This window comes from Chiloscyllium plagiosum, chromosome 5, assembly GCF_004010195.1.
Source record: "Chiloscyllium plagiosum isolate BGI_BamShark_2017 chromosome 5, ASM401019v2, whole genome shotgun sequence".
Classification (NCBI taxonomy): domain Eukaryota; kingdom Metazoa; phylum Chordata; class Chondrichthyes; order Orectolobiformes; family Hemiscylliidae; genus Chiloscyllium; species Chiloscyllium plagiosum.
In genome coordinates, this window is record NC_057714.1 from 59,332,096 (window position 1) to 59,358,475 (window position 26,380).

General features: G+C 41.3%; 2 protein-coding genes across 4 annotated transcripts in view; both read right to left on the bottom strand.

Annotated features, from left to right (window-relative positions):
- Positions 1-26,380, bottom strand: part of LOC122550254 (contactin-associated protein-like 2) — a 2,198,962-nt gene that overhangs the window by 1,776,273 nt on the left and 396,309 nt on the right. The window lies entirely within an intron of this gene.
- Positions 1-26,380, bottom strand: part of tpk1 (thiamin pyrophosphokinase 1) — a 281,858-nt gene that overhangs the window by 3,885 nt on the left and 251,593 nt on the right. The window contains exon 10 of one of the 3 annotated variants that reach the window (XM_043690140.1): positions 4,869-5,229. The exons of 1 other annotated variant lie outside the window; for it this stretch is intronic. In XM_043690140.1, the coding sequence (XP_043546075.1) occupies positions 5,138-5,229 (92 nt within the window). In that variant the 3' untranslated portion in view covers positions 4,869-5,137. Of the gene's footprint in view, positions 1-4,868; positions 5,230-21,156; positions 21,251-26,380 lie in introns of those variants that run through there. One more of the 3 variants, XM_043690145.1, reaches the window with a different exon arrangement.

Here is a 26,380-nt window from a genome sequence, read left to right on the forward strand (position 1 = left end):
CATCAGCAAATTTGGAAATACTGCATTTGGTTTTATCAAGTCACTTATATAAAATATGAATATATGTATGTCATGAATAGTAGGGGCCAAAGCACTGATCCCTGTGGTACCCTGCTAGTCACTACCTGACACCTGGAAAGGTAGTGGCATAGGTTTGGCGTGATAACTTTAACATATGGCAGCTGGCTCACACTGCTTACTGTGGTTACCTATTTGACTGTGATGACTACTATCATTTCACCACCACATCAATGAATCACATAGTGCTGTAACATTAGGTAGAATTTCAAACTGTTTTATTTTGTTGGCTTTTCAACATTAATTGCATGAATGCCCAAATAAAGAGCACATAGCAATGTCAATTTACATAGAGTAGCTTATTTGAGTGAACAGTTATTGTTGCCTCTCTTCTCAGGTAAATTACAGTGTACATTATGCATATACTGTGCATAGATGGGGAGGTAGAATACAACTTCATATTTAACTAAAACTGTTACTACACTGGGAAGTGTAATGTTGTATATGGGTCTAAATTGGCTTATGCTGAGGATTATCATAAACACCACCCACTAGGACGATATCATATGGACCAATCGACAGAATAACTTAGGATCTCGAAGGAGTGAGATTTAACAACTAGTCCTCAAAGTCTCTACAAATGTTCACCACATCAATGTAACTTGGAAATTGTTGCTAACATTCTCCAATAAACTTGTCTCTTGTTAAATAAAAGGGACTCTTCTAAATAGCTCAGGAAGTGGTTTTTCTCTACCACTTATAGTTTTTAACAATTAAAATAGGTCAGTGGTATGAATATTGTCCATGAGCAGCAGCAAAAAACAATATAGTCATCGAGCCATAGAGTAACACAGCATGGAAACAAGCCCTTCAGCCCAAAGTGGTCCAAAGTGCGGTAGAGGTCCTTTGACATGCTGAGGTGGGAATTCCACACACTTGATAAATGCTGTCTTGATGTCAAGGACAGTTGCCATCATCTTACATATGGCGTTCAGCCAGGAGGCCTAGGTTCAAGTACCAGCTGCCCTGGATGTGGGGTAGGCTGTTTAAAATAACTCTATCTAATAGAATTCAAACCTGGTAATCATATTTGGGCCAAGGCAGTAATGAGATCTGTAGCTCAGCTGTCCTGTTGGAATGAGAATGGAGAATTGGTAATCCCTCTATTGGTAATTAGTCTTTAAAAAGGGCAGAACGGTGGCTCAGTGGTTAGCACTGCTGCCTCACAGCACCAGGCTCCCAGGTTCAATTCCAACATCGGGCGACTGTCTGTGTGGAGTTTGCACATTCTCCCCGTGTCTGCGTGGGTTACCTCCAGGTGCTCTGGCTTCCTCCCACAGTCCAAAGATGTGCAAGTCAGGTGAATTGGCCATGCTAAATTGCCCATAGTGTTAGGTGCATTAGACAAAGGGGAAATGGGTCTGGGTGGGTTACTCTTCGGAGGGTCAGTGTGGACTGGTTGGTCCGAAGGGCCTGTTTCCACACTGTAGGGAATCTAAAATAAAAACCCTCCGGCACTTGGCTGTTCATTGAGAACAGACATGTGTGGCTGGATTTTAAGCTTCCCCCACTAATGGGCTTGCTGAAGGAAGAAGGGGTTCACTAAAATCATCAAGGCACTGTCTCCAATTTTGGAAGTGGGTAGTGGAGTTGTACGGAAACGTGCTCGTTCCAGGTCATACCCACTTAAGTGCCTCATCTCACCCTGCTATTATTCACCCACAGCAGGGGAGATGCATGCCGAGTGGGTTGCCTGATAACTTTTTCTGGCGGCCTGATGTTGAACAGCGGGTGAGTAACCTCCATTGCAGTTCCCCTGTGCCCATTGGAGGTACCTCCTCTGGCATAAGGTCATACTCACCCCACCAATGTTTCCCCACAGTCTGTCAAACTCAGCTCCCAGGCTGGGTAGGCCCTCCCAGCCAATATTTCAGTTGGGGCAGGGACTGCTGCACAAGCAACACAGTGCCTCAAAATCTAGCCCCTGGCAATTGGCTGAATTGGAATTGTGCTGGGTTTTGTCGACATTGTTCACAGAGTCAGATAAATTGCTGACGTACAGCTCTTTAGCATGATAGTTGGGTATTTTTGGGGGCTGCTACAGTTGTTGTGATCAGTGCGTTCAACTATGTCCTTCAAATAAATAGTCAAAATAATTAGCAGGAAAGTCAAGCAGCTGGTAAAGACAAGTAAATATGACCTAATCCAAGAGAGAATTCACACAAAAAAGAACTGTCTGAAAGTAGTTTAAAATCTAAAGAATAGTCCATACAGAACAGCATTGTTACCAATATTTATCTGTTTTCCTCCATAATACAAACTATCAAATAACAATGGTTTAATTCCATTTTCATTTGTTTGAATAATCCACTGCAATGTGATTATTGCTAAACTGAAACTAATACATTCCATTTATAAGTAGTAGCTTGTTATTTCTAAGTTGATTAGAAATGTTTTCTATCTTTTACCACAATTATTTATAAACAGCTGGTGCAGAAAAACATTGCTGGTTTATAAACTAGCACTTTAAATGTTTTATTGTGTCATAAACATTGAATTATTCTAAACAGAAGGTAATTTGTTTATGACATTATGTAGTCTTATTTGTACAGTATAGTCTGATGTAATTGCGTGAAATATGAATTTATACAGTTCTGCTTGAATTGAATGTCATCTAGCTGTATAAAAATAAAACTGTGATTTCATCAGTTCTTCAGTACAGAATTGAGATATTGTGCAGAGTTTAAAATGATTAATGATGCTTATCAAAATTAATTGTAATGCCGGATTTCTTTTCTTGTTGTCTTTTTGAATTTAAACATAAGTTTGCTTTTCATTGGACTGTATGAGGTCATCTTAAGTTCCAAATTTGATTTTCCAAATGGCCAGCCCATACTCATACACTGAACAGGCAATGGCCTTACTCAAATAGTTAAACTACACTATTTTAATCTGTTATCCCTTAAATGACAGATTATGGCTTCTCCAAAATGCTGAAACACTATCACTCGTTTTTGTGAACTCAGAAGGTGTACCCGTACTTGTCTGACAAAATTTATTTCCACCAACAGCTCAGGGACAGTCTGTTTTTGCCTGAAACATCAATTCTCCTGCTCTTCAGATGCTGCCTGACCTGCTGTGCTTTTCCTGCACCACACTCTCGACTCTAATTTCCAGCATCTGCAGTCCTCACTTTTGCCTAGATGCCTGTGAAGCCTATCTCGACACTAGAGGGGCCAGCAGTTCCTGCCCAATACTAACTGCCCTGGAGAAGATGGCGGTGAGCGGTCTGTTTGAATTTTGGGGTGCAGGGATATCCACAAAGCTGTGAGGAAGAAAGCTCCAGGATTTTGATCCAGGGATACTGAAGGAATATTGATAAGGTTCCATGACAGGATGGACTATACCAACATAAATGCACTTTTTTCTAGCTACTGTCAGTTCTGAAGAAGGGTCACTAGGCTCGGAACATTAACTCTGCTATCTTTCCACAAATGTTTCAGGATGGTGAGTGGCTTGGAAGAGAGCTTGCAGGTGTGGTGGTCCATGCATCTGCTGCCCTTGTCTTTCTGGTGATAAAGGTTGCAGGTTTATCAGAGGAACCTTGGTGAGTTAGTGCATTAGATTAGTTAGTGCAATAGGTTGTGATCAGCAGGAGATCTCCTTGCCTATGTCTGATGTGATGCTATGAGACTTCCTTGACTGCAAAGTCAATCCTGAGAACCCCCAGGGTCACTCTTTCCTAGCAGTGTTATCTAGCTGTTTGTCACTGTGCCACCACCTCTGCTGGGTCAGAACATACCCAGAGATGTTGGTGGTGGTGTCTGTGACATTGTGTGCAAGGTACAATTCAGTGAATATGCTGTTTGACTTGTCTTTGGAGTAGCTCTCCCAATTTTGTCACAAGCCCCCAGATGTCAATAAGGGAATTTTGCAGTTTCAACAGGGGCATTGTCAGTTCCGATGTCTCGAGTGCAGCTGGGTGATCTGTTGGTTTCCTTACTTTGTAACGACTTTGTATTGGTTTAATATATCTGATTGGCTTGCTGGGCTATTTCATAGGGCAAGTTAAGAGTCAATCACATTTCTGAGGCATATGTTGGCCAGACAAGATTAAAAAAGACATGGGCTTTGGTGAAATTTGTGGCAGGATCAGATTAGATGCTTGTGAGGCAGCATCCAAGGAGCAGGCGAGTCGATGTTTCAGGCATAAGCCCTTCATCAGGAATGGCTTTTGCCTGAAACGTCGATTCTCCTGCTCCTTGGATGCTGCCTGACCTGCTGTGCTTTCCCAGCGCCACACTCTCGACTCTCATTTCCAGCATCTGCTGTCCTCACTTTTGCCTAGATGCCTGTGAGGCCTATGTCTACATTGGGAGCAAATAAGCCCAATCACAGAACAGCTTTAGAGGTATATTTTGCTTCTTTTAATAAAAACATGTTTAAAATGCAATGCAATCAGATTTTTTACAGAGAGAAATGCAAGTTAAACAGTTCCCTAGACAACAATGCAACTTTTATCATTTATCAAAAATACAACCGAAATAAATCTGTGAAAGATTGTACAGTTGAAACCTAATAAAAGCATAATTACTTTCCCAGACAGTGTCAGCGTGAGGGTGTAGATTGAAAATAAATAAAGCATAAGCATAGTTTACAACCAGTCCTCATGGTACTGAATGGTGTTTGCATTCAACCTTAAACTGGATGCTGAACCCACAACTCCAGTAACTCAATTTAAATGCTCTCTGTTGACCAGGACTCAAAGATGGATTCACAAGATAAGTCAATCTTGTTGTTTATTTTTTTCTGACAAAGGTCGAACAGAAGACAGATCTTCAGATGGCTACTTTCTCATTAGGAAGCTGGGGGAGTATCTCCTTTTCAGATAGGAAATACTGCAAATGTTAATGTTCAGTGTTGGAGGAAGGGCAATCACCTTGCTTTGAACTGTTATTAATGAAATAACATTTTCCATTAAATATACTATGGAGATTTTAGTGTGATATATGACCAATAATATTTTAAAACACTATTATAAAATCAGGCTTGCACTCGAGGTCCTTTCCATGTTACCACATTTACATTTTTGGACTGAGAAATATTGGTTCCGGTCTGATTAAACAAGGTGAAGAGTCATGACGTGCAAGCTCTTTGATTCCACGTCTGAAGTAGTCACAGTGACAGCAGTTATAGAAATGAACTCGCAATCTGTGAACAAATGAACCATTTTATTTTGCTGTTACTCATTCTAATCTTTTCACTGTTCTATATGTCTTCTAAATACATGCCACCCATACCATTATTTCTGCTATGTGCTTCCAATTTTTGTGTAGTTATAGTGCTGAAGAAAATTTGATTGTTAAGAGTGTCTTCGCTACTTCAAACCCATTTTAAACTTCAGAGATGCTGTTAAGCAATTGCATCCACTTTCAGTTCTATTACCACAGTGCAGAATTGAACTTGTACTTCAATTACTGATGTGGGCAGCAGCTGGGCCATGTACCTATTAAATTGAAGTGAAGTTTAATCATTTCATAAGATCATCAAATGTCAACAGCTACAATAGATGATTTTGAGATTCCCACAGTCAGGTTTGGTGACATTTTGAACAGGCCTTCAGCTGGAAATTAGTTAAAAATTCCTTTAAAGGACAAGGAGCTACAATTTTCTACAATCTCCATCCTCCAGCCTCACAAAGAATGGTTGTAATTATTTTTAAACTACAAAAATGGTGAAAGCAGTCATTATACACAGAGGGACAAATCTGTTATATGAGTAAAGGGAGTACTTCTTACTGTACATATTTCTCCTTTGTAAGGTAAAAGAATATGTTGATCATAAAAATAGCACTTTTATCTTGGCAGCAGAGGTAGTCACATCTGGTCTTCTTCCTCTTTGTGATAGTTGTTGCAATGTCACTGGCCAGAAGACCCCATGTCATTGGGAATTACATAGAAATTAATGCAAAGAAACAACTCTTTCAACATAACTTGTCTATGATGGTGCTTATGTTGTGCATGACCCTCCTCCTACCATTACTTCCATCTCAGTTTAGATGCATAATCTCTCACTTCTTTCATTTTCAGTTCTTAACCAGCTTTCTCTTAAATGAGTCTGTGTAGGATATAAGCTCAGACTGGCCTGCAACCATCTGACTCTAGAAGATCACACCATAATGTTGGAAAAGCTTATGACCTTATACTTTATATGCTAGAATAATTCTGAAGTAGTAAGTAGATTGGGTGGACCCATTCTGTTTAGTATGGGTCACACATGGATGTTCGTTGCTTGTCAAAGAAAGCTGAGGCAGGAAGGGATCTCCCATCCAAAGATTTCCAAGACAACACTGAAACTGGCTTACAAAACTAATTTTGGTATGTGGAGCTTTTTCTATTTAAAAGGAGATATTCTCTGGAGACCTTTTCTTCCTTTAACTCAATTCAATATTGGATGATGTATTTTATGTGATACACACACATGAACAAGAATCAGAGGCTATTCAGCTTGCTTCATCATTTACTAAGATCACAGCCAATGTGATCTTTACCTCAAATTCATATTCCCTCCTAACTCTGACACTTTTAACTCTTTTGCTTAACAAGAATCTAACCATCTCTATCTTAAAAATGTTTAAGGATCTGCTTCCACCACTTTTTCAGGAATCCAGTTCCAAATACCCACCGCCCTACTTTTAAGTATACTTATTATTTCAAGTCATTAGGTTAGCTGGTTAGTTCTGCTCTTGCTTGAACAAGGACTGTCTCAAACCCTTTCACCCACAGTAAGATTCACACAAAAATAGATCAGATGCACAATTTGGTGAAGGATGTATAACCAAAATGTCAACTGGTGTTTTCACTTGACTACCTGAGATACATTACTAGAAACTGTCATTTTTCTATCTGAAAGCACAAGGTACTAAGTACAACACATGCAAGTTTGAGAATGATATAAATCTTGGTAGCAAAGTAAGCTGTGAGGTTCACATAAAGAGGGTGCAAAAAGAGATCGAATGATTGGACAAGAATGTGCCAGATGGAGTATATCCACTTCAATAGGTAGAATGGAAAAGTAGAATATTTTTAAGAAGGGGAGAGATTTGTAAATGTTGGTATTCAGAGAGATTTGGGTGAATCACAGAAAGTTCACATGCTGGTGTTGCAAGCAATACGTAAGAAAATGATATGTTAGCCTTCATACTAGAGGGCTGGGTCAGGTGGGTGGAATACTCCTGCTGTAATTATACAGGGCTTTGATGAATTTATAACTATATAATTGCATACAGTTTTGACCTCCTTACTGAAGGAAGAATATAGTGAATTTTACAGGGCTGCAGCAAAGATCGTTAGATTGATTCTTGGAATGAGAGGCTAGTCCTGTGAGGAGAGATTAAGTAGAATGGAGCAATAAGTGCTGCAGTTTACAAGAATTAGAAGTGAACCAGTTGAAACATAAAATTCAGATAGGGCTTGATCAAATGGAGAATGTTTGCTCAGGCTGCAGAGTCTGGAATGAAGGCACACAATATCAAAACGGGCTGAGTGTTCATCAGGAATGAAGGCTCCAGCCCGAAACGTCGATTTTCCTGCACCTCGAATGCTGCCTGACCTGCTGTGCTTTTCTAGCAACACACTCTCAACTCTGATCTCCAGCATCTGCAGACCTCACTGTCTCCTAATATCAAAATGGGGTCAGTCAAGCATAAATAAGATGAGGAGAAATTTCTACCCCTTAGGGTGCTGCGAATCATTGGAAATCCCTATGCGAGAAGGTTTCAGATGCACATACATCGAGTACATTCAAGACTAAGATCAATGGTGCACCAAGAGAATCAATGGTCACAGAAATGGCAGGATAATGCAATTGATGTCCAAGTTCAGCCTTGATCTTACTGAATGATAGCAGAAGACTTCTTCTGTTCTTTCATTTATAAACACTATCTAAATTGGAAGGCATGCAAATACCATATTGTGTTACACAACCACAATGCCAAAAGAAATAGATTCAGTACAAATTAAGCAGCTGTCTACCTAGCCAAGCTATTCCAGTACAGCCACAACAACGCTGGATCCTTACCAACAAAATGAAAAGTTGTCCAGGTATGTTCTGCCCACAACAAGAGGGACAAATCCAATCCAGCTAATTTTTGCACCATCAATCTACTGTCAAATTCAGCAGAGTGATAGTAGGAGACATTGATATTGCTATCAAGTGACATTTATTTAGCTCAGTTTGACTTCTGAAAGGGTCATTCAGCTCCACACCTCAATACAGCCTTGGTCTAAACATGAACAACAGAGCTGAATTTAAGAGATTCATGAGAGAGTGAGAGTGACAGCCCTTGATATCAAGGTAACATTTGACAAATGTGGCATCAAGGAGACCAAAAAACTTTTGACTGATTATTATCATGCCTAACATAAAGCTTGATGGTGGCGACTGCACACCAATCACCTCTGTACTAAGACGTAATTTCAACAGATTTTTAAAAAGATAATTCATTGGTGGGATGTGGGTATTGCTGGCTAGGCTAGTATTTACTTCCCATCACAACTGCTTTGAGGTCAGTTCAGAGTTAATCACATTGTTGTTGGTCTGGAGTCACACATACAGCAGAGCAGGTAAATGACAGCAGATTTCCTTCCCTAAAGGACATTAGTGAACCGGATGGGTTTTTAACCATGATTGACACAGTTGTCATTAGGCCAGCTTTTTACTCCAGATTTCTTTTACTGAATGTGAATTTCATCATCTGCCATGGTGGGCTTCAAAACCCATTCCCTAAAAAATTGATCTGGGGTATGAAATACTTGTCCAACAATATGACCACTATGCCACTGCCTCTCCCTAGGGCTGCACCCGAGGCCCAGCCATAGAATCCAGTGTGGAAACAGGCCCTTCAGTCCAACAAATCCACACCAACCCTCCGAAGAGTAACCCACCCAGATCCATTCCCCCTACCCTATATTTATCCCTGACTAATGCACCGAGCCTACACATCCCTGAACACTATGGGCAATTTAGCATGGCCAATTCACCTGATCTGCACATTTATAGACTGTGGGAGGAAACCGGAGTACTCAGAGGAAATCCACGCAGACATGGGGAGAATGTACAAACTCCACACAGACAGTCTTCCAAGGCTGGAATCAAACCCGGGTCCCTGGTGCCGTGAGGCAGCAGTGCTAACTACTGAGCCACTGTGCTGCCCATAATTCGATGATTCTGTAAGGCTTCTATGATTTTCCCTGGGTTGCATCCGAGGCCCATTATTGCTTCATCAATAATCACCCCTCTGTGGTAAGGCCAGATATACAGGATGCTTCCTGATGATGTAAGATGGGTAGTATTGTAGAACATAGGGACCTAGTGGTTCAGGTACATAATTCTTTGAAGTTTGTGTCATACATAAACAGGGTGTTTAAAAAGGCATTTAGCACACTTCCTTTCATTGCTCAGTCCTTTGAGTACAGTAGTTGGGAAGTCATGTTGAGGTTTTACAGGATATTGATGAGGCTTCTGCTGGAGTACTGTGTGCAGTTCTGGTCACCCAGTAATAGGAAGGATATTATTAAGCTGGAGAGGGTTCAGAAGAGATCTACCAGGATGTTGCCTGGAATGGAAGGTTTGAGTTACAAAAAAAAAAGGCTGGATACGCTGGGACTTTATCACTGGATTGTAGGAGGTTGAGAGGTGACATTAAAGGAGTTTGTAAAATGAGGAGTTTGGACAGGGTTGATTGTAGGTATCTTTTTCGTTGGGATAGGGGCTTTCAAGACAAGAGGGCACATTATTAAGGTGAGAGGAGAGAGATTTAAAAAAGACATGAGAGGCAATTTTTTTTACACAGAGGGTGGTTCACATGTGGAATGAACTTCCTGAGGAAGTGGTGGATGTGGGCACAGACACAACATTTAAAAGATATTTAAGTAAGGACATGAATTGGAAGGATATGGGCCAGGAGCAGGCAGGTGGGACTACTTTAGTTTAGGATTATGTTTGGCATAGACTGGTTGGATTGAAGGGTCTGTTTCTGTGCTGTATGATTCTACGTTCAGTATATCTTGACACTCGTAAGATATTAAAATTATCAACCCAAGCCTGTATGTTGGCCAGGTCTTTCAGCGCATCCATGCGCTATATTCATTAATACCGGGTTTCCATTCATTCATTTCTAACCCTTTACTAACCCATTTACTTTAACACAGTTTCATTTATTCATTCATTCATAAAACTGCGGTTCTGGAGCATATTTTACTATCCAAATTTAAAACAACCCTTCCTAATCAAAACAACCCTTTCAAACCCATTACGGCATTTTCACACTTTATCAGCCCTTCCTACAAGCAGGGTTTACCTCTGAATAAGTGCAGCATACAGAACAATACCATCCCCATCAAGTCTTCATGAAACATTATAATATTAATTCAGCCCTTACGAACCATCTCCTGGACCTGAATAGATTCCCCAAATAGCCTGTGCCTGTTAAATACCTTTTAACTAGGCCTTTATCCCTTTAAGAAACTAAATGGCAAAACAGCGCTTCCATGAAATTGCATGAATGAATGAAACTCACACTGGTAAATAGTAAACAAATCTCACAACCCAGCTGCAGTAATCAGTTTAATATCCTTTATTCTTTTATTAAGTACAAGTACAATTTTCATCTTATTTAGAGCAAATAGACCTAGTATTTTTACTAACACTTACTAACTTAAAAGACAAAAGGGCTAATACCTCCTAATAATGAAAGACAGACATCCCATCAGAAGCAACAGCAAGCATTTAGCACATTTCAATGCATCTTCTGAATCCCAGGACAGAAGTCTTTCAAACCTTTGTGTACTATGGATAAAACAATGTAACACCACAGTAATGGAATTTTAATATGTGTAAGAACTCTGTATAACGACGCTCTTCTAAGAACTATATTTTGGGATTCTATTGCTGCCTCGAACTTGTGCTGTGATTGATGAATAAAAGGCTATTTTACCAATCACCGATCTGAATGTTATTCTGATCCCACATAGACATCAGAAAATCTAATTGCCAATTCATATTCAATGGTATTATCAACACTGAATCTGAACTGGACCAGCTATATAAAGTGACTGCAGAGACTGGGACTTCTGTGGTGAGCAACTAATTTCCAGACTCAAAAATGTATCCACAATCTACAATTGAACACTCTGCACTTTCTTGAGTGCAGCTCCAACAACAGTCAAGAGCTTGACACCATCCAGGACACAGCAGCTTACTTGATTGGCACCTTCAACATTCACTCCCTCAACCACTGACACATAGTAACTTCAATTAAAGATAAGAGTGTAGAACTCAGGAGAGGTTATTAAAATCTCCAGCACAGAGACAAATAGGATAGAGTGGAGGGAAAGGGTTAGCAACCAAACTTCAAGCATACTGGACAAATGAATGACAATGAGAAGAGGGACTGAGAGGTTAATACAGAACTGAAGGTGTTATATCTGAATGCATGCAGTATAAGGAATAAGGTAAATGAGCTTGTGGAGCAAATTGGAATTGGCAGTATGACATGGTGGGCATCACAGAGACTTGGCTGCAAGGGAATCACAATTGGGAGCTGGATATTCAAGGATATACATCCTATCAGAAAAAATAGGTAGGTGGGCAGAGGGGGTGGAGTTGCTTTATTAGTAAGAAATTATATTAAATCAATAGTAAGAAACAAATGGGGTCAAATGGTGTAGAATCTGTGTGGGTAGAATTGAGGAACTGTAAAAGGTGAAAAACAAACATAGTTGGAGTTATGTACAGGCCTCCAAATAGTAGCCAGGAGCTGAGGCGTAAGATACACCAGAATTCAGGAAAGATGTGCAAGAAAGGCAAAGTTACAGTGATCATGGGGTATTTCACTACGCAGGCCGACTGGGGAAAGTCAGGTTGGTAGTGGATTGCAAGAAAAGAAATTTGTGGAATGTCTGTGAGATGGCTTTTTGGAGCATCTTATTGTGGGGCCTACTAGGGAACAAACAATACTGGACTTAGTGTTGTGCAATGAGACAGATTTGATAAGAGAGCTTAAGGTGAAGGACCCTTGAGGCGGCAGTGATTATAATATGATTGAATTTACTTTAATTTGAGAGAGAGAGAAGGTAGAATCAAAGGTAACAGTATTACAGCTGAATAAAAGCAACTACATATGCATGAGGCAAGAGCTCGGTAGAATTGACTGGGAGAGGAGCCTAGCAGATAAGAAAGTGGAACAGCAATAGCAGGAGCTTCTGAGAGTAATTCGGAAGACACAGCAGAGATTCATCCCGATGAAAAAGAAGCATGGTACAAGGAGGATGAGGCAACCATGACTGACGAGGGAAGTCAGGGATAGCATAAAAGCAAAAAGGAAAGCAAGAAATGTGGTGCAGGGCAGTGGGAAATCAGAGGATTGGGAAGCTTACAAAGACCAACAGAGGGCAACAAAAAAGGAAATAAGGAGGGAGAAGATTAAAGATGAGGGTAAATTAGCCAGTAATATAAAGGAAGACTGTAAGAGCTTTTTGAGAGGCAAAAGTGAACATTGGGCCATTGGAAAATGACACTGCAGGGATAGTAGTGGGGAACAAGCAAATGGCCGAGGAACTGAATAATTACATTGTGTCAGTCTTCACGGTAGAAGACACGAGTAATATCTGAAAAATTTAAGAGAGTGAGGAGGCAGAGCTGAGTATGGTGGCCATCACCAAGGATAAGGTGCTGGAAAATCTGAATGGCCTGAAGGTGAATAAATCACCTGGACCAGATGGACGACACCCCAGAGTTCTAAGAGAGATAGCTGAAGAGATAGTGGAGGAATTGCTAGAATCAGAGAGGATCCCAGAGAACTGGAAAATCACAAACATGACACCTGGTTTAAAAAGGGAGTAAGGCTAAAGAAGGAAAATTACAGACTGATTAGCCTAGCCTCGGTCATGGATAAGATCCTGGAATCCATTGTGAAGGATGAGATTTCTGAATACTTGGTACTGTATGGTAAAATAGGACAAAGTCAACATGGTTTCTTAAAGAACAGGTCATGTCTGACAAATCTGTGAGAATTCTTTGAGGAAGTAATGAGCAGGTTAGACCAAGGAGACCCAATAGATGTTATCTACCTGGACTTCAAGAAGGCTTTTTCCAAGGTGTCGCATAGGAGGTTACTGAGTAAGATAAGGGCCAATGGTAGTAGGGGCAAGGTGGTAGAAGTTTGGCTGTCTGGTAGAAAGTAGAGAGTATGGATAAAAGGGTCCTTCTCAGGATGGTAGTCAGTGACAAGTGGTGTTCTGCAAGGCTCAGTGTTGAGACCACAACTTTTTACTTCATACATTAACGATATAGATGAAGGAACTGAGGATATTCTGGTTGCGTTTGCAGATGATACAAAGGGACAGGTAGCATTGAGGAGGCGGCGACGCTGCAGAAGGATTTGGGCAGGTTAGGAGCATGGGCAAAGAAGTGGCAGATGAAGTACAATGTGGGAAAGTGTGAGGTCATGCACTTTTGTGGGAAGAATAGAGGCATGGACTATTTTCTAAATGGGTAGAAAATTCAGAAGTCTGAAGTGCAAAGAGACTTGGGAGTTCTAGTCCAGGATTCTCTCAAGGTAAACCTGCAGGTTGAGTCAGTAGTTCGGAACGCAAATGCAATGATGGCATTTGTTTTGAGAGAAGTTGAATATAAAAGCAGGGATGTATTTCTGAGGCTCTATAAGGCTCTGGTCAAACCTCTTTGGAGTACTGTGCGCAGTTTTGGGCCCTACATCTCAGGAAGGATGTACTGACCCTGGAAGTTCAGAGGAAGTTCATGAGAATGGTCCCAGAAATGAAAAGTTTAACATTTGAGGAATATTTGAGGACTCTGGGCTTATACTCAATGGAGTTGAGAAGAATAAGGAGGGATCTAATTGAAACATACAGAATATTGAATGGCCTGGACAGAGTGGATGTTGGGAAGATGTTTTCATTGGTAGGAGAGACTAGGACCCAAGGGCACAGCCTTAGAGTAAAGGGAAGACCTTTTAAAACGGAGATAAGGAGAAACTTCTTCAGCCAGAGATGGGTGAATCTATGGAATTCATTGTAGGCTGTGGAGGCCAGGTCATTGGTATATTTAAGACTGAGATAGATGGTTCTTGAGTATCAAGAGAATAAAAGGTTACGGGCAGAAAGCAGCAGAATGGGTTTGAGAAACTTATCAGCTATGACTGAATGGCAGAGCAGACTCAATGGGGTGAATGGTCTAATTTCTGCTCCAATGCCTTATGGTCTTATTCACTCCAGCTATTCACTGAGCCTTATTTAACTGGACCTTCAAACCTGTGTCTCGACCACCTAAAAGAACAAAGGGACTAGATGCACAGGAACACCACCAATTGCAAATTCCCCTCTTAGTGACATATTAACTCACAAAATACATTGGGTGAGACTGAGGGTGGGAAGGTTGTGCAATATTACTCAGTGATTTTGTCTCCAGGACCTCCAAAGGCAATTCAGTCATAGAAGAAATCCATAGAGATAGAATGGACAGAATCCTTAAGATGCCACTACTCCAATGACTAGCTGGTTCTTTTCCATGTTTGGTGCTCTAATGCTCAGTATGAACCTTTCAGCAGTAAACGCAGGAGTGCAGCAGTATAGATGTAATTGCTGGCAGTGAGGAAGCCTGCCTGTTTAGATGTCGCTTATGGGTGCATTTGTGGGAGGCAAGATGCCAGACTGCTGAGACCAGTGACCAGGGAGTGAGGCTGGTAAGGTCATGTCCGAGGGATAGAAAGGTCTTCCAAGATCAGGGCTTGGAGATTAAGTTGACCTGGCTGGCCAGAGGGTGGATGTGTTGCCAGGATGGCAACCAGCGAAGATCAAGTCTGGGAGACTGGATGCGGAAATAAAGTAACAAAGTTGGGAGGGAGGGGCAGAGGGACACCAAGGAAGGAGAAGAACTCCAAAGGGGACAGAAAAGTTGGCAAAGGAGAGAAAGGGTCTGCCAAGTCAGGGGAATGACATTGGGTGCTATGAAAAGAGATGAATCACTGTAAAAGAGACTTCTGGTTTGGAGGAGTTTGTCAGTTATTTTGAAAATAAACTGGCTAACTTCTGCCTTTTATCTTTAAGTACTGAGGTATCTAGGAAATGCAATGATTTCCTTGTGTACTGTAGCATTAACTTTAATGCAGTTGTCATGATTCTTGAGGATATTAACGAATTCTTCTAATTCTGCTGCTATGTGAGTCCAAATACCTGATAGTCAACATAAATACAGAAGGTAATATTACCAATCAAAGAGAGTAGTGAAAGGTTGTGTGTGGAATCTGAGGTCAGAGCGGAAGCACTTAATGAATACTTTTCGTCAGTATTCAGGTTGGAAAAAGGCAATTTTATTGAGAATACGGAGGTACAGGCTACAAAATTAGATGGGACTGAGGTTGACAAAGAGGAGGTTTTAGCAATTTTGGAAGATCTGAAAATAGATAAGACTCATGGGATTTATCCTTGGATTCTCTGGGAAGTCAGGGAGGAGATTGCTGAGCCTTTGGCTTTGGTCTTCATGTCATCATTGTCAACAGAATTAGTCCCAGAAGACTTGAGGTTAGCAAATGTTGTTCCCTTTTTTAAGAAGGGGAGTTGGGACAACCCTGTTAACTATAGGCCAGTGAGCCTTACTTCGGTTGTGGGTAAGATGTTGGAAAAGGTTATAAGAGATAGGATGTATAATCATCTGGAAAGGAGTAATTTGATTAGGGATAGTCAACATGGTTTTGTGAAGGGTAGGTCGTGTCTCACTAACCTTATTGAGTTCTTCGAGAAGGTGACAAAACTGGTGGATGAAGGTAAAGCAGTGGAGGTGGTGTATATGGACTTCAGTTAGGTGTTTGGGAAGGTTCCACATGGTAGGCTATGGCACAAAATATGGAATTTCTGGATTGAAGGTGACTTAGTGGACTGGATTAGAAATTGGCTAGCTGAAAGAAGACAGAGGGTGGTAGTTGATGGGAAATGTTCATCCTTGCGATCGTTTACCAGTGGTGTGCCACAAGGATCTGTTTTGGGGCCACTGCTGGGCGTAGAAAGATGGGTTAGTAAATTTGCAGGTGACACTAAAGTAGGCAGAGTTGTAGATAGTGCTGAAGGATGCTGTTACAGAGAGACATAGATAAGATGCAAAGCTGGGCTGAGAAGTGGCAAATGGAATTTAATGTGGAAAAGTGTGAGGTAGTTCACTTCAGAAAAAATAACAGGAATGCAGAGTACTGGGCTAATGGTAAAATTCTTGGCAGTGTAGATGAACAGAGAGGTCTTGATGTCCTGGTGCATAAATCCCTGAACGTTGCCACCTAGGGTTGATAGGATTGTTAAGAAGGCATACGGTGTGTTGGCATTTATTGGTAGGGGGATTAGGTTTTGGAACCGCAAGGTCATGCTTCAGCTGTACAAGATACTGGTAAGGCCGCACCTGGAGCATTGCGTGCAGTTCCGGCCACTGCATTATAGGAAGGATGTGGAAGCTTTGGAGATTTACTAGGATGTAGCCTGGTACGGAAGGAAGGTTTTATTAGGGAAAGCTGAGGGAACGGAGGCTGTTTTCGTTGGAGAGAAGAAGGTCGAGAGGTGACTTAATCGAGACATATAAGATGATCAGAGGGTTAGATAGGGTGGACAGTGACAGCCTTTTTCCTCAGGTGGTAAAGGCTAACAGGAGGGGAAAAGCTTTCAATTGAGGGATGATAGATTTAGGACAGATATAAAGGGTAGTTTCTTTACTCAAAGAGTAGTAGGGAATGACCAGCCTGCAACAGTAGTAGACTCGTCGAAGTTAAGGGCATTTAATTAGGCATTGGACCTACATATGGATAATAATGAAACGGTGTAGGTTAGACGGGCATCAGTTTATTTTCACAGGTCGGTGCAACACCGAGGGCTGAAGGGCCTGTACTGTGTTGTAACGTTCTATGTTCTATGGACTCTGAGTTTTCACCATATACAACAGTTACTGAAAATGAAAGAAGAATTCCTGAAAACCAAAGTTACACCTTCAGAAATAATGTAAAATATAAATTTTTACAATTTGTTCATACTTCTATTTTTTTCTCTTCAATTCAACTTTTCTTCCCTTGATTTTGACACCTGCTTGAAATCACTAGCTTTTATACACACATTTTCTTAATCCTTAAAATTAATTTGTCAAAAAAATTGCAGGATTCAACACAAATAACCAGGTTTCAGGCACCATAACAATTTTTTTTTGCCTGTTTCAGTTGGGCCTACCAACATTTCCACATTCAAATGACTTCAGTCAGAATGAGACGCACTTCCAGGAGTCGTCTAATGATTTCTAAAAGCGGCTGGTGGGAGAGATATAACTCTTTCAGGATACCTGAAACTCTATTTCTTTTTCTATTTCTGTGAAGACTTGTCTAGGTGCACGAGCTTGTGCATCATACCTCCAGGCTTGCTATCTATGAGGCTACTTCATTGTGATTGGCTACTTACTGTTCATGATGATAACACTGGACTTGGGATACCTGGAAACTCTCCATATTTAGATTCAAAATAACATTCAAAGACTAGTGATCATAATTGTATTTTAAAATACTTATGGAAGAAGTTAAAGTTCTTAATTGGAATAAGGCCAAATTTGATGGCATAGATAGAAACTTTCAGAATTTGAGTGGAGTAGACTGTTCGCAGGTAAAGAGATGACTGGCAAGTAGGGTGCTTTCAGAAATGATATAATGAGAATTCAGAGGCAGTATGTTCCTGTTACAGTGAAGGACAAGGCTGGGAGGAATAGGGAACAATGGATGAATAAATATATTGAGTTCTGGTTAAGAACAAGGAGGAGACATATGTTAGGTATAGACAACTGGGATCAATGAACCTCTTGAAGAGCACAAGGGATGTAGGAACACTCTTAAGAGGGAAATCAGAAGAGCAAAAAGAGGATATGAGATAACCTTGGCAGATAAAGTTAAGGATAATCCAAAGAAATTCTAAGAGCAAAAGAGTAACTATGGAAAGAATAGGGCCCCTTAAAGATCAACGAGGTTTCTCTGTACACAGAACCATGGGAGATGGAGAGATACTAAATTCATATTTTTGTATCAATATTTCCTGAGGAGAAAGACATGAAGGTTAAGGAACTCGGGGAAATAAATATTGAAAACAGTCCACATTACAGAAGAGAAGGTGCTGAAGATCTTAAAAAACATAAATCTCCAGGATCTGATAGTGTAATCCAGGACATTGTGGGAAGTTGGAGAAGAAATCGAGGGGTCCGTAGCTGAAATATTTGTATCATCTACAGCCATGGGTGAGCTACCGGAGGACTGGAGGGTGTCTAATGTTGTGCCTTTACTTAAGAAAGGCAGTAAAGAGAAAACTGGGAACTATAGATCTGTGAGTCTGACATCAATGGTAGGCAAGTTGTAGGAGGGGATTATGAGAGATAGGAGTTACATGCATTTAGAGAGACAAGAACTGATTAGGGATAGTCAGCATGGCTTTGTGAGTGGGAAATCATGTCTCTCAAACTTGATTGAGGTTTTGGAGGACATGCCCAATAAATAGTCGAGGATAGAGCAATAACATTGTCTACATGGACTTTAGTAAAGCCTTTGACAAGACTCCCCATGATAGACTGGTTAGTAAAGTTAAACCACATAGGATTCAGCGAGAGTTTGCCAACTGGATACAAAACTGGCTTGATGGTGAGAAACAGAGGGTGGTAGTGGAGGGCTCTTTTTTCGGACTGGAGACCTGTGACTAGTGGTGTTCCACAGGGATTGGTAGTGGGTCCACTGTTGTTTGTCAATTGTACAAATGACTTGGATGAAAATTTAGGAGGCATGGTTAGTAAGTTTGTTGATGATACCAAGATTGGTGGCATACTGGACAGTGAAGAAGATTATCTAAGATTACAAAGGGACATTGATCAGTTGAGTCAATGGGCTGAGGGGTAGCAGATGGAGTTTAATTTGGATAAATGTAAGACATTGCATTTTGGTAAGATGAACAAGGGCAAGACTTATACAGTTAATGGTTGGGCCCTGGGTAGTGTTGTCATACAGAGAGAGACCTAGGGGGTTCAGGTAAAAAATTCTTTGAAAGTTGCATCACAGGTAGACAGGGGTGGTCAGGAATACGTTGAGCACACTGGCCTGCTAGACCTAGAGTGTAGGTGTTGGGACGTCATTTTGAGGGCATAGGACATTGGTGAGGCCACTTTGGAGTACTGTGTAAAGTTCTGGTCGGCCTGCTGCAGGAAGGAGCTGTCAAATTAGAGAGTTGGAAAAAGCTTTATAATGGTGTTGCCAGGACTGGAGGGTTTGAATTGTAAGGAGAGATTGGATAGATTTGGAATTCTTTCACTGGAGTCTAGGATGTTGCGAATGACCTTACAGAGGTTTAATAAAATCATGATGTCCACAGGTAAGGTGAATAGCAAAGGTCTTTTCCCTGGGGTAGGGAAGTTCAAAAGAAGAAGGCATAGGTTTAAGCTGAAAGGAGAAAGGTTTAAAAGGGACCTGTGGGGTAACAATTATACACAGAGGTTGGTTTGTATGTCAAATGAATCTGTCAGAGGAAATGGTAGATGGAGGTCCAGTTACAACATTTAAAGACATTTGGATAGGTACATGAAAAGGAAAGATTTCGAGAGATATATAGAGGGATATAGGCAAGTGGGACAAGTTTAGTTTGGAAAGCTTGGTTGGCATGGATGAGTTGGACCGAAGGGTCTGTTTTCATGCTTATGACTTTATGACTAGAAATTAACACTTCAGATATTTGTAGACAGCCTTCTTTGAGATCAAGGTATAAAGTGACTTCTTTCATTAAAGACTATCCATTGTTCATAATTTCTAACTCCACAGATTCAGAATGGCCCTTGATCTTTTACAATATCTGTGCAAGTTATTGGGAGTTAGTAAGCATCCTGTGATCATGTATAAAGGGAAAGAAAGAAACGAACAAGTATATTTAATCAAACTACTAATAATTATGATGCTAACAGTTGGGAGCCATGCTGTATACCAGCATCTCTAAAACCACTCAACTGCCTAACTCCCTGGCTCCATGTTGTTACACAACTTTCTGTACTACCTTTAAAGACCCTACTATTTCTTCATTTTTGGGCTCACAATTTCATCCTACTGTGGGTCAGCTCCTGAGAATTGGTCAAGTGCAAATTTTTAAGTTTCTAACACTAGTGGTGTGCTACCGGTTACTAGTGGTGTGCCACAAGGATCTGTTTTGGGACCACTGCTGTTTGTCATTTTTATAAATGACTTAGACGCAGGCATAGGTGGATGGATTAGTGAATTTGCAGATCACACTAAAGTCGGTGGAGTAGTGGACAGTTTGGAAGAATGTTACAGGTTGCAGGAGGACTTGGATAAACTGCAGAATTGGGCTGAGAAGTGGCAAATGGAGTTTAACACAGCTAAATGTGAGGTGATGCACTTTGGGAAGAATAACAGGAAGGCTGAGTACTGGGTCAATGGAAAAGTTCTTGGTAGTGTGGATGTGCAGAGGGATCTTGGAGTCCATGTGCATAGGTCCCTGAAAGTTGCCACCCAGGTGGATAGTGCTGTTGAGAAGGCATACACTGTGTTCGGTTTCATTCGTAGAGGGATTGAGTTCCGGAGCCGCAATATCATGCCGCAACTATACAAAATGCTGGTGTGGCCACAATTGGAATATTGTGTATAGTTCTGGTCACCATATTTCAGGAAGGATGTGGAAGCGTTGGAAAAGGTGCAGAGGAGATTTACCAGGATGTTGCCTGGTCTGGAGGGAAGGTCTTACGAGGAAAGGTTGAGAGACTTGGGTCTGTTCTCATTGTCAAGAAGAAGGCTAAGAGGGGATTTGATAGAGACATACAAGATGATCAGAGGATTAGATAGGGTAGACAGTGAAAGTCTTTTTCCTAGGATGATGACATCAGAGGCAGGTTCTTTACTCAGAGAGTGGTCAGGGCGTGGAGTGCCCTACCTGCCAATGTAGTCAACCCAGCTACATTAGGGAGATTTAAACAAAGCTTGGATAAGCACATGGATGATAATGGAATAGTGTAGGGGGACGAGCTGAGAATACTTCACATGTCGGCACAACATCGAGGGGCGAAGGGCCTGTTCTGCGCTGTATTGTTCCATGTTCTATGTTCTACATGCTGTAGGACTTCATTTCTTTCTATTTCCATTGCTCTTGTTTGTCTTTTCCTTCTGTAATTCACAGAATTTATCTGAGGTTAAAAAGTGGCATGCCTGAACATAATTTAAGAGATATATCAAAGCGTTAAGAAATTAGGAAAAAAGATTATTCAGCTAACATCGTTCACAATTCATGAAAACTCTGTTTAATTATGACTAACTCTACTATTTAATTTCCTAAAGCTATGGTCTCCAAAAGAGCTCAGATTCCCAAATGTAAGCAAATAGAAGTTGAGAATATCTATACATCCATGGCAAACTGTCCTCCGTAGCTGACACTGCTATTATATAGAGAGAATTTCACCACATTTTTATTATTGGAAAGGCTTCATATTGTAAAATTCTACATCTTTTTTTTCTCTGTACTGGTCTGCTTAACTTGCAATTACTGCAAACTGAATCCATGTTCGAGCAGTGTGGTTCAATTTAGCCTTTACTTGAGGACATGACGTCAAATAACCACCATAACAACTTACATTTATGTTGCATTTTTAATACAGTAAAGCAGCCTAATTTACTTCAAAGAAACATCAAAACACTCAGCCACAGTCTCAAAATGCATAATGATGGATAAATCCCTGGCACCTGATCAGGTATATCCCAGAACTCTGTGGGAAGTTAGGGAAGAGATTGCTGATCCTCTTGCTGACATATTTGTGTCATCGATAGCCACAGGTGAGTTGCTGGAAGACTGGAGGGTGGCTAATGGGGTGCCATTACTTAAGAAAGCTCATAAGGAAAGCCAAGAAACTTTAGACTAGTGAGCTTGATGTCAGTGGGGGACAAGTTGGTGGAGGGGATTCTGACAGACAGGATTTACATGCGTTTGGAAAGGCAAGGACTGATTAGGGAGACTCAACATGACTTTGTGCGTGAGAAATTATGTCTCACTAACTTGACTAAGTTTTTTAAAGAAGTAACAAAGATGACTGATGAAGGCAGGGCGGTAGAATTGTCTATATGGAGTGCAGGGAAGTGTTCAACAGGTTTCCACATTGTAGACTAATTAGCAAGGTTAGATCACATGGAATACAGGGTAAGCTAGCCAACTGGATTCAAAATTGTCTTGAGGGTAGTGGATAAGGTGAATGGCCAAGGTCTTTTCCCCAGGGTGGGGGAGTCCAAAACTAGAGGGCATAGACTTAAGGTGAAAGGGGAAAGATTTAAAAGGACATGAGGGGCAACTTTTTCATGCAGAGGGTGGTGTGTACATGGAATGAGCTGCCAGAGGAAGTGGTGCAGGTGGGTACAATTACAACATTTAAAAGGCATTTGAATGGGAACATGGATGAAAAGGGTTTACAGTAGAGGGGTATGGACCAAATGTTAATAAATGGGAATAGACCAGTTTAGATTATCTGGTCAGCATGAACAAGTTGGACTGAAAGGTCTGTTTCTGTGCTGTATTACACGATAACTCTATAAGAACATACAAGGATAAATGATCTTAGTCAATGTGTTCAGTTCGAAGGTGCTGGTGATCTTATGGAGGCATAGCGCATGGCTGATTTCAGTGTTTTAATCATTTACTCAAACATTTCAGAGACATGACAGTTATTAGACTGAGCAGCTCTAACACCTATTGATCATTCTAATGTTACCATGAATTATCTAATCTGATTTACACTTGCTCATTGAGAAGCTCAGTGAGAATTATTCAATCTGTTTAGTTGAAGAGTCACATGTTGCTTACTCGGCTCGTGCAGATTCTAGAGGACCCCACAATTGATCAGATGGTCCTCGGCAAAATGTTGCTGCTCAGAAGCCTGAAAAATGTCCAGGGACAGCTTTAAACATAGTTAATGCTAAGTATTGATCTTTATTGCTGTTTGCAAACTCCAAACTTTTGTACCTCAGGCAGTGTTTCTGCATTCAATAGCATTTCTGCATTCAGGAGCATTTTAACCAGAAAAATATTATTGTGTTTTTATCCAGCTGTTTTTGAAGAAAGACTTTACACTATTAGTAGTTTTACTGGTACTTAGATATTTTAAATGTTACAGTTGTTTAGTGAATATGAAGTCACAGAATCATAGTCATTATGGCATAGAAGGAGGCCATGTCACCTATCAAGCCTGTTTCTGGATTAGTGGTGCTGGAAGAGCACAGCAGTTCAGGCAGCATCCGAGGAGCAGTAAAATCGACGTTTCGGGCAAAAGCCCTTCATCAGGAATAAAGATGAAGGGCTTTTGCCTGAAACGTCGATTTTACTGCTCCTCGGATGCTGCCTGAACTGCTGTGCTCTTCCAGCACCACTAATCCAGAATCTGGTTTCCAGCATCTGCAGTCATTGTTTTTATCTATCAAGCCTGTCCCTTTTCCCTGTAGAGCAATCCAATCAGACTAATTTCTGCTGCAATAATTAAATGTCTCTGCTTCCTAAATTAGGACATTTAACTGAATAGATCTGGTAGTGTCGAGGTGGGAATAGAAAAATAAAACCAAGGAAGCAACTGAATTTTCACATTAAAAAGCAAACTAGTTTAATAATTCAAAAAAGGGTGAATGCCTTCTCTAGCTGACAATGACTTTGGTCCACAATATGTTTTGCTTTTTTAAGTGGCCAATAACATTATGCAGTTATTCAACAAAGCTTTGTGAAATAAGATCATTACCACCTTCTCAGGGAATAGGGGTCAGGCAATTAACACAACTTTACCAGTGACATCTATATCTGAGAACAAATAAAGACTTTATTCCATGTCTTTGCCATTTGAACCAGTGAATGTGGTTAATCCAGCATTTTAGATTTGAAACAATGCAAATTCCTTGCACAACAAATGTGTGGCATTTAAGATATGGCAGTTATGAGCCGTATGACAAAGAATGTGTGGTAATATAAAATATTTAGTTCTATTATTGCTTGCATTGATAATTTTTAATCTGTAATAAAAACAGAAGTTTGATTACAAACTCACCAGTGTTGACAAAATAACTTTACTTTTACAAGTTGTCTTTTACAGCCTTATAATTCTGTGCTCATTCCTAATAGAAATTTTATAGGGGAACCACAGAAAAACATTTAAACTGACACAGAGTCATAGAGGTGTACAGCACGGAAACAGACCCTTTGGTTCAACTTGTCCATGCTGACCAGATATCCTAACCTAACATTGTCCCATTTACCAGCACTTGGCCCATATCCCTCTAAACCGTTCCTATTCATAGACCTATCGAGATGCCTTTTAAATATTGTAATTGTACAAGCCTCCACCACTTCCTCTGGCAGCTCATTCCATACGCGCACCACCTTCTGTGAGAAAAAGCTGCCCTGAGGTCCCTTTAAATCTTTCCCCTCTCACCTCAAACCGATGTCCTCTAGTTCTGGACTCCCCCACCCCAGGGTAAAGACCCTGTCTATTTATCCAATCCATGCCCCTCATGGTTTTATAAAGCTCTATAAGATCACCCCTCAGCCTTTGCTACTCCAGAGAAAACAGCCCTAGCCTGTTCAGCCTCTCCCTATAGCTCAAATCCTCCACCCCTGGCAACATCCTTGGAAATCTTTTCTGAACCCTTTCAAGTTTCACAATATCCTTCCGATAGGAAGAAGACCAGCACTGCATGCAATATTCCAAAAGTGGCCTAACCAATGCCCTGTACAGTTACAACATGACATCCCAACTCCGTTACTCAATGCTCTGACCAACCAACGAAAGCATACCAAATGCCTTCTTCACTCTCCTATCTACCTACTTTCAAGGAATTATGAACCTGCACTTCAAGGTCTCTTTGTTCAGCAGCACTCCCCAGGACCTTACCATTAAGTGTATAAGTCCTTCTCTGATTTGCTTTTCCAAAATGCAGCACCTTGCATTTATCTAAATCAAACTCCATCTGCCACTCTTTAGTTCATTGGCCTATCTAATCAAGATCCCACTGTACTGTGAGTTAACCTTCTTTGCTGTCCACTACACCTCCAATGTTGGTATCATCTGCAAACTTACTAACTATACCTTTTATGTTCACATTCAAATTATTTATATTAATGACGAGAAGCAGTAGACCCAGAACCAATCCTTGTGGCACACCACTGGTCTCAGGTCTCCAGTCTGAAAAACAACCCTCCACCACCAACCTCTGTCTTCTACCTTCGAGCCAGTTCTGTATCCAAATGGCTAGTTCTCACTGTATTCCATGAGATCCAACCTTGCTAACCAGTCTCCCATGAGAAATCTTGTTGAACGCCTTATTGAAGTCCATATAGATCACATCCACCGCTCTGCCCTCATCAATCCTCTTTGTTACTTCTTCAAAAACCTCAATCAATTTTGTGAGCCATGATTTCCCACGCACAAAGCCATGTTGACTATCCCTAATCAGAGCTGAAAAATGTGTTGCTGGAAAAGCGCAGCAGGTCAGGCAGCATCCAAGGAGCAGGAGAATCGACGTTTCGGGCATATGCACTTCTTCAGGAATGAGAAGGGTGTGCCAAGCAGGCTAAGATAAAAGGTAGGGCATTGGAAATGCGATAGGTGGAAGGAGGTTAAGGTGAGGGTGACAGGCCAGAGAGGGGGTGGGGGCGGAGAGGTCGGGAAAAAAACTGCAGGTCAAGAAGGCGGTGCTGAGTCCACGGGTTGGGACTGAGAGGGGGGAGGGGAAATGAGGAAGCTGGAGAAATCTGCATTCATCCCTTGTGGTTGGAGGGTTCCTATGCGGAAGATGAGGCGTTCTTCCTCTAGGCGTCATGTTGCCGTGGTCTGGCGATGGAGGAGGCCAAGGACCTGCATGTCCTTGGCAGAGTGGGAGGGGGAGTTAAAGTGTTCAGCCACGGGGCGGTTGGGTTGGTTGGTGCGGGTGTCCCAGAGGTGTTCTCTGAAACGCTCCGCAAGTAGGCGGCCTGTCTCCCCAGTGTAGAGGAGACCACATCGGGTGCAGCGGATGCAGTAAATGATGTGTGTGGAGGTGCAGGTGAATTTGTGACGGATATGGAAGGATCCCTTGGGGCCTTGGAGGAAAGTGGGGGCGCAAGTTTTGCATTTCTTGCGGTTGCAGGGGAAGGTGCCGAGAGTGGAGGTTGGGTTGGTGGGGGGTGTAGACCTGACGAGGGAGTCGCGGAGGGAGTGGTCTTTCCGGAACGCTGATAGGGGAGGGGAGGGAAATATATCCCTGGTGGTGGGGTCTGTTTGGAGGTGGCGGAAA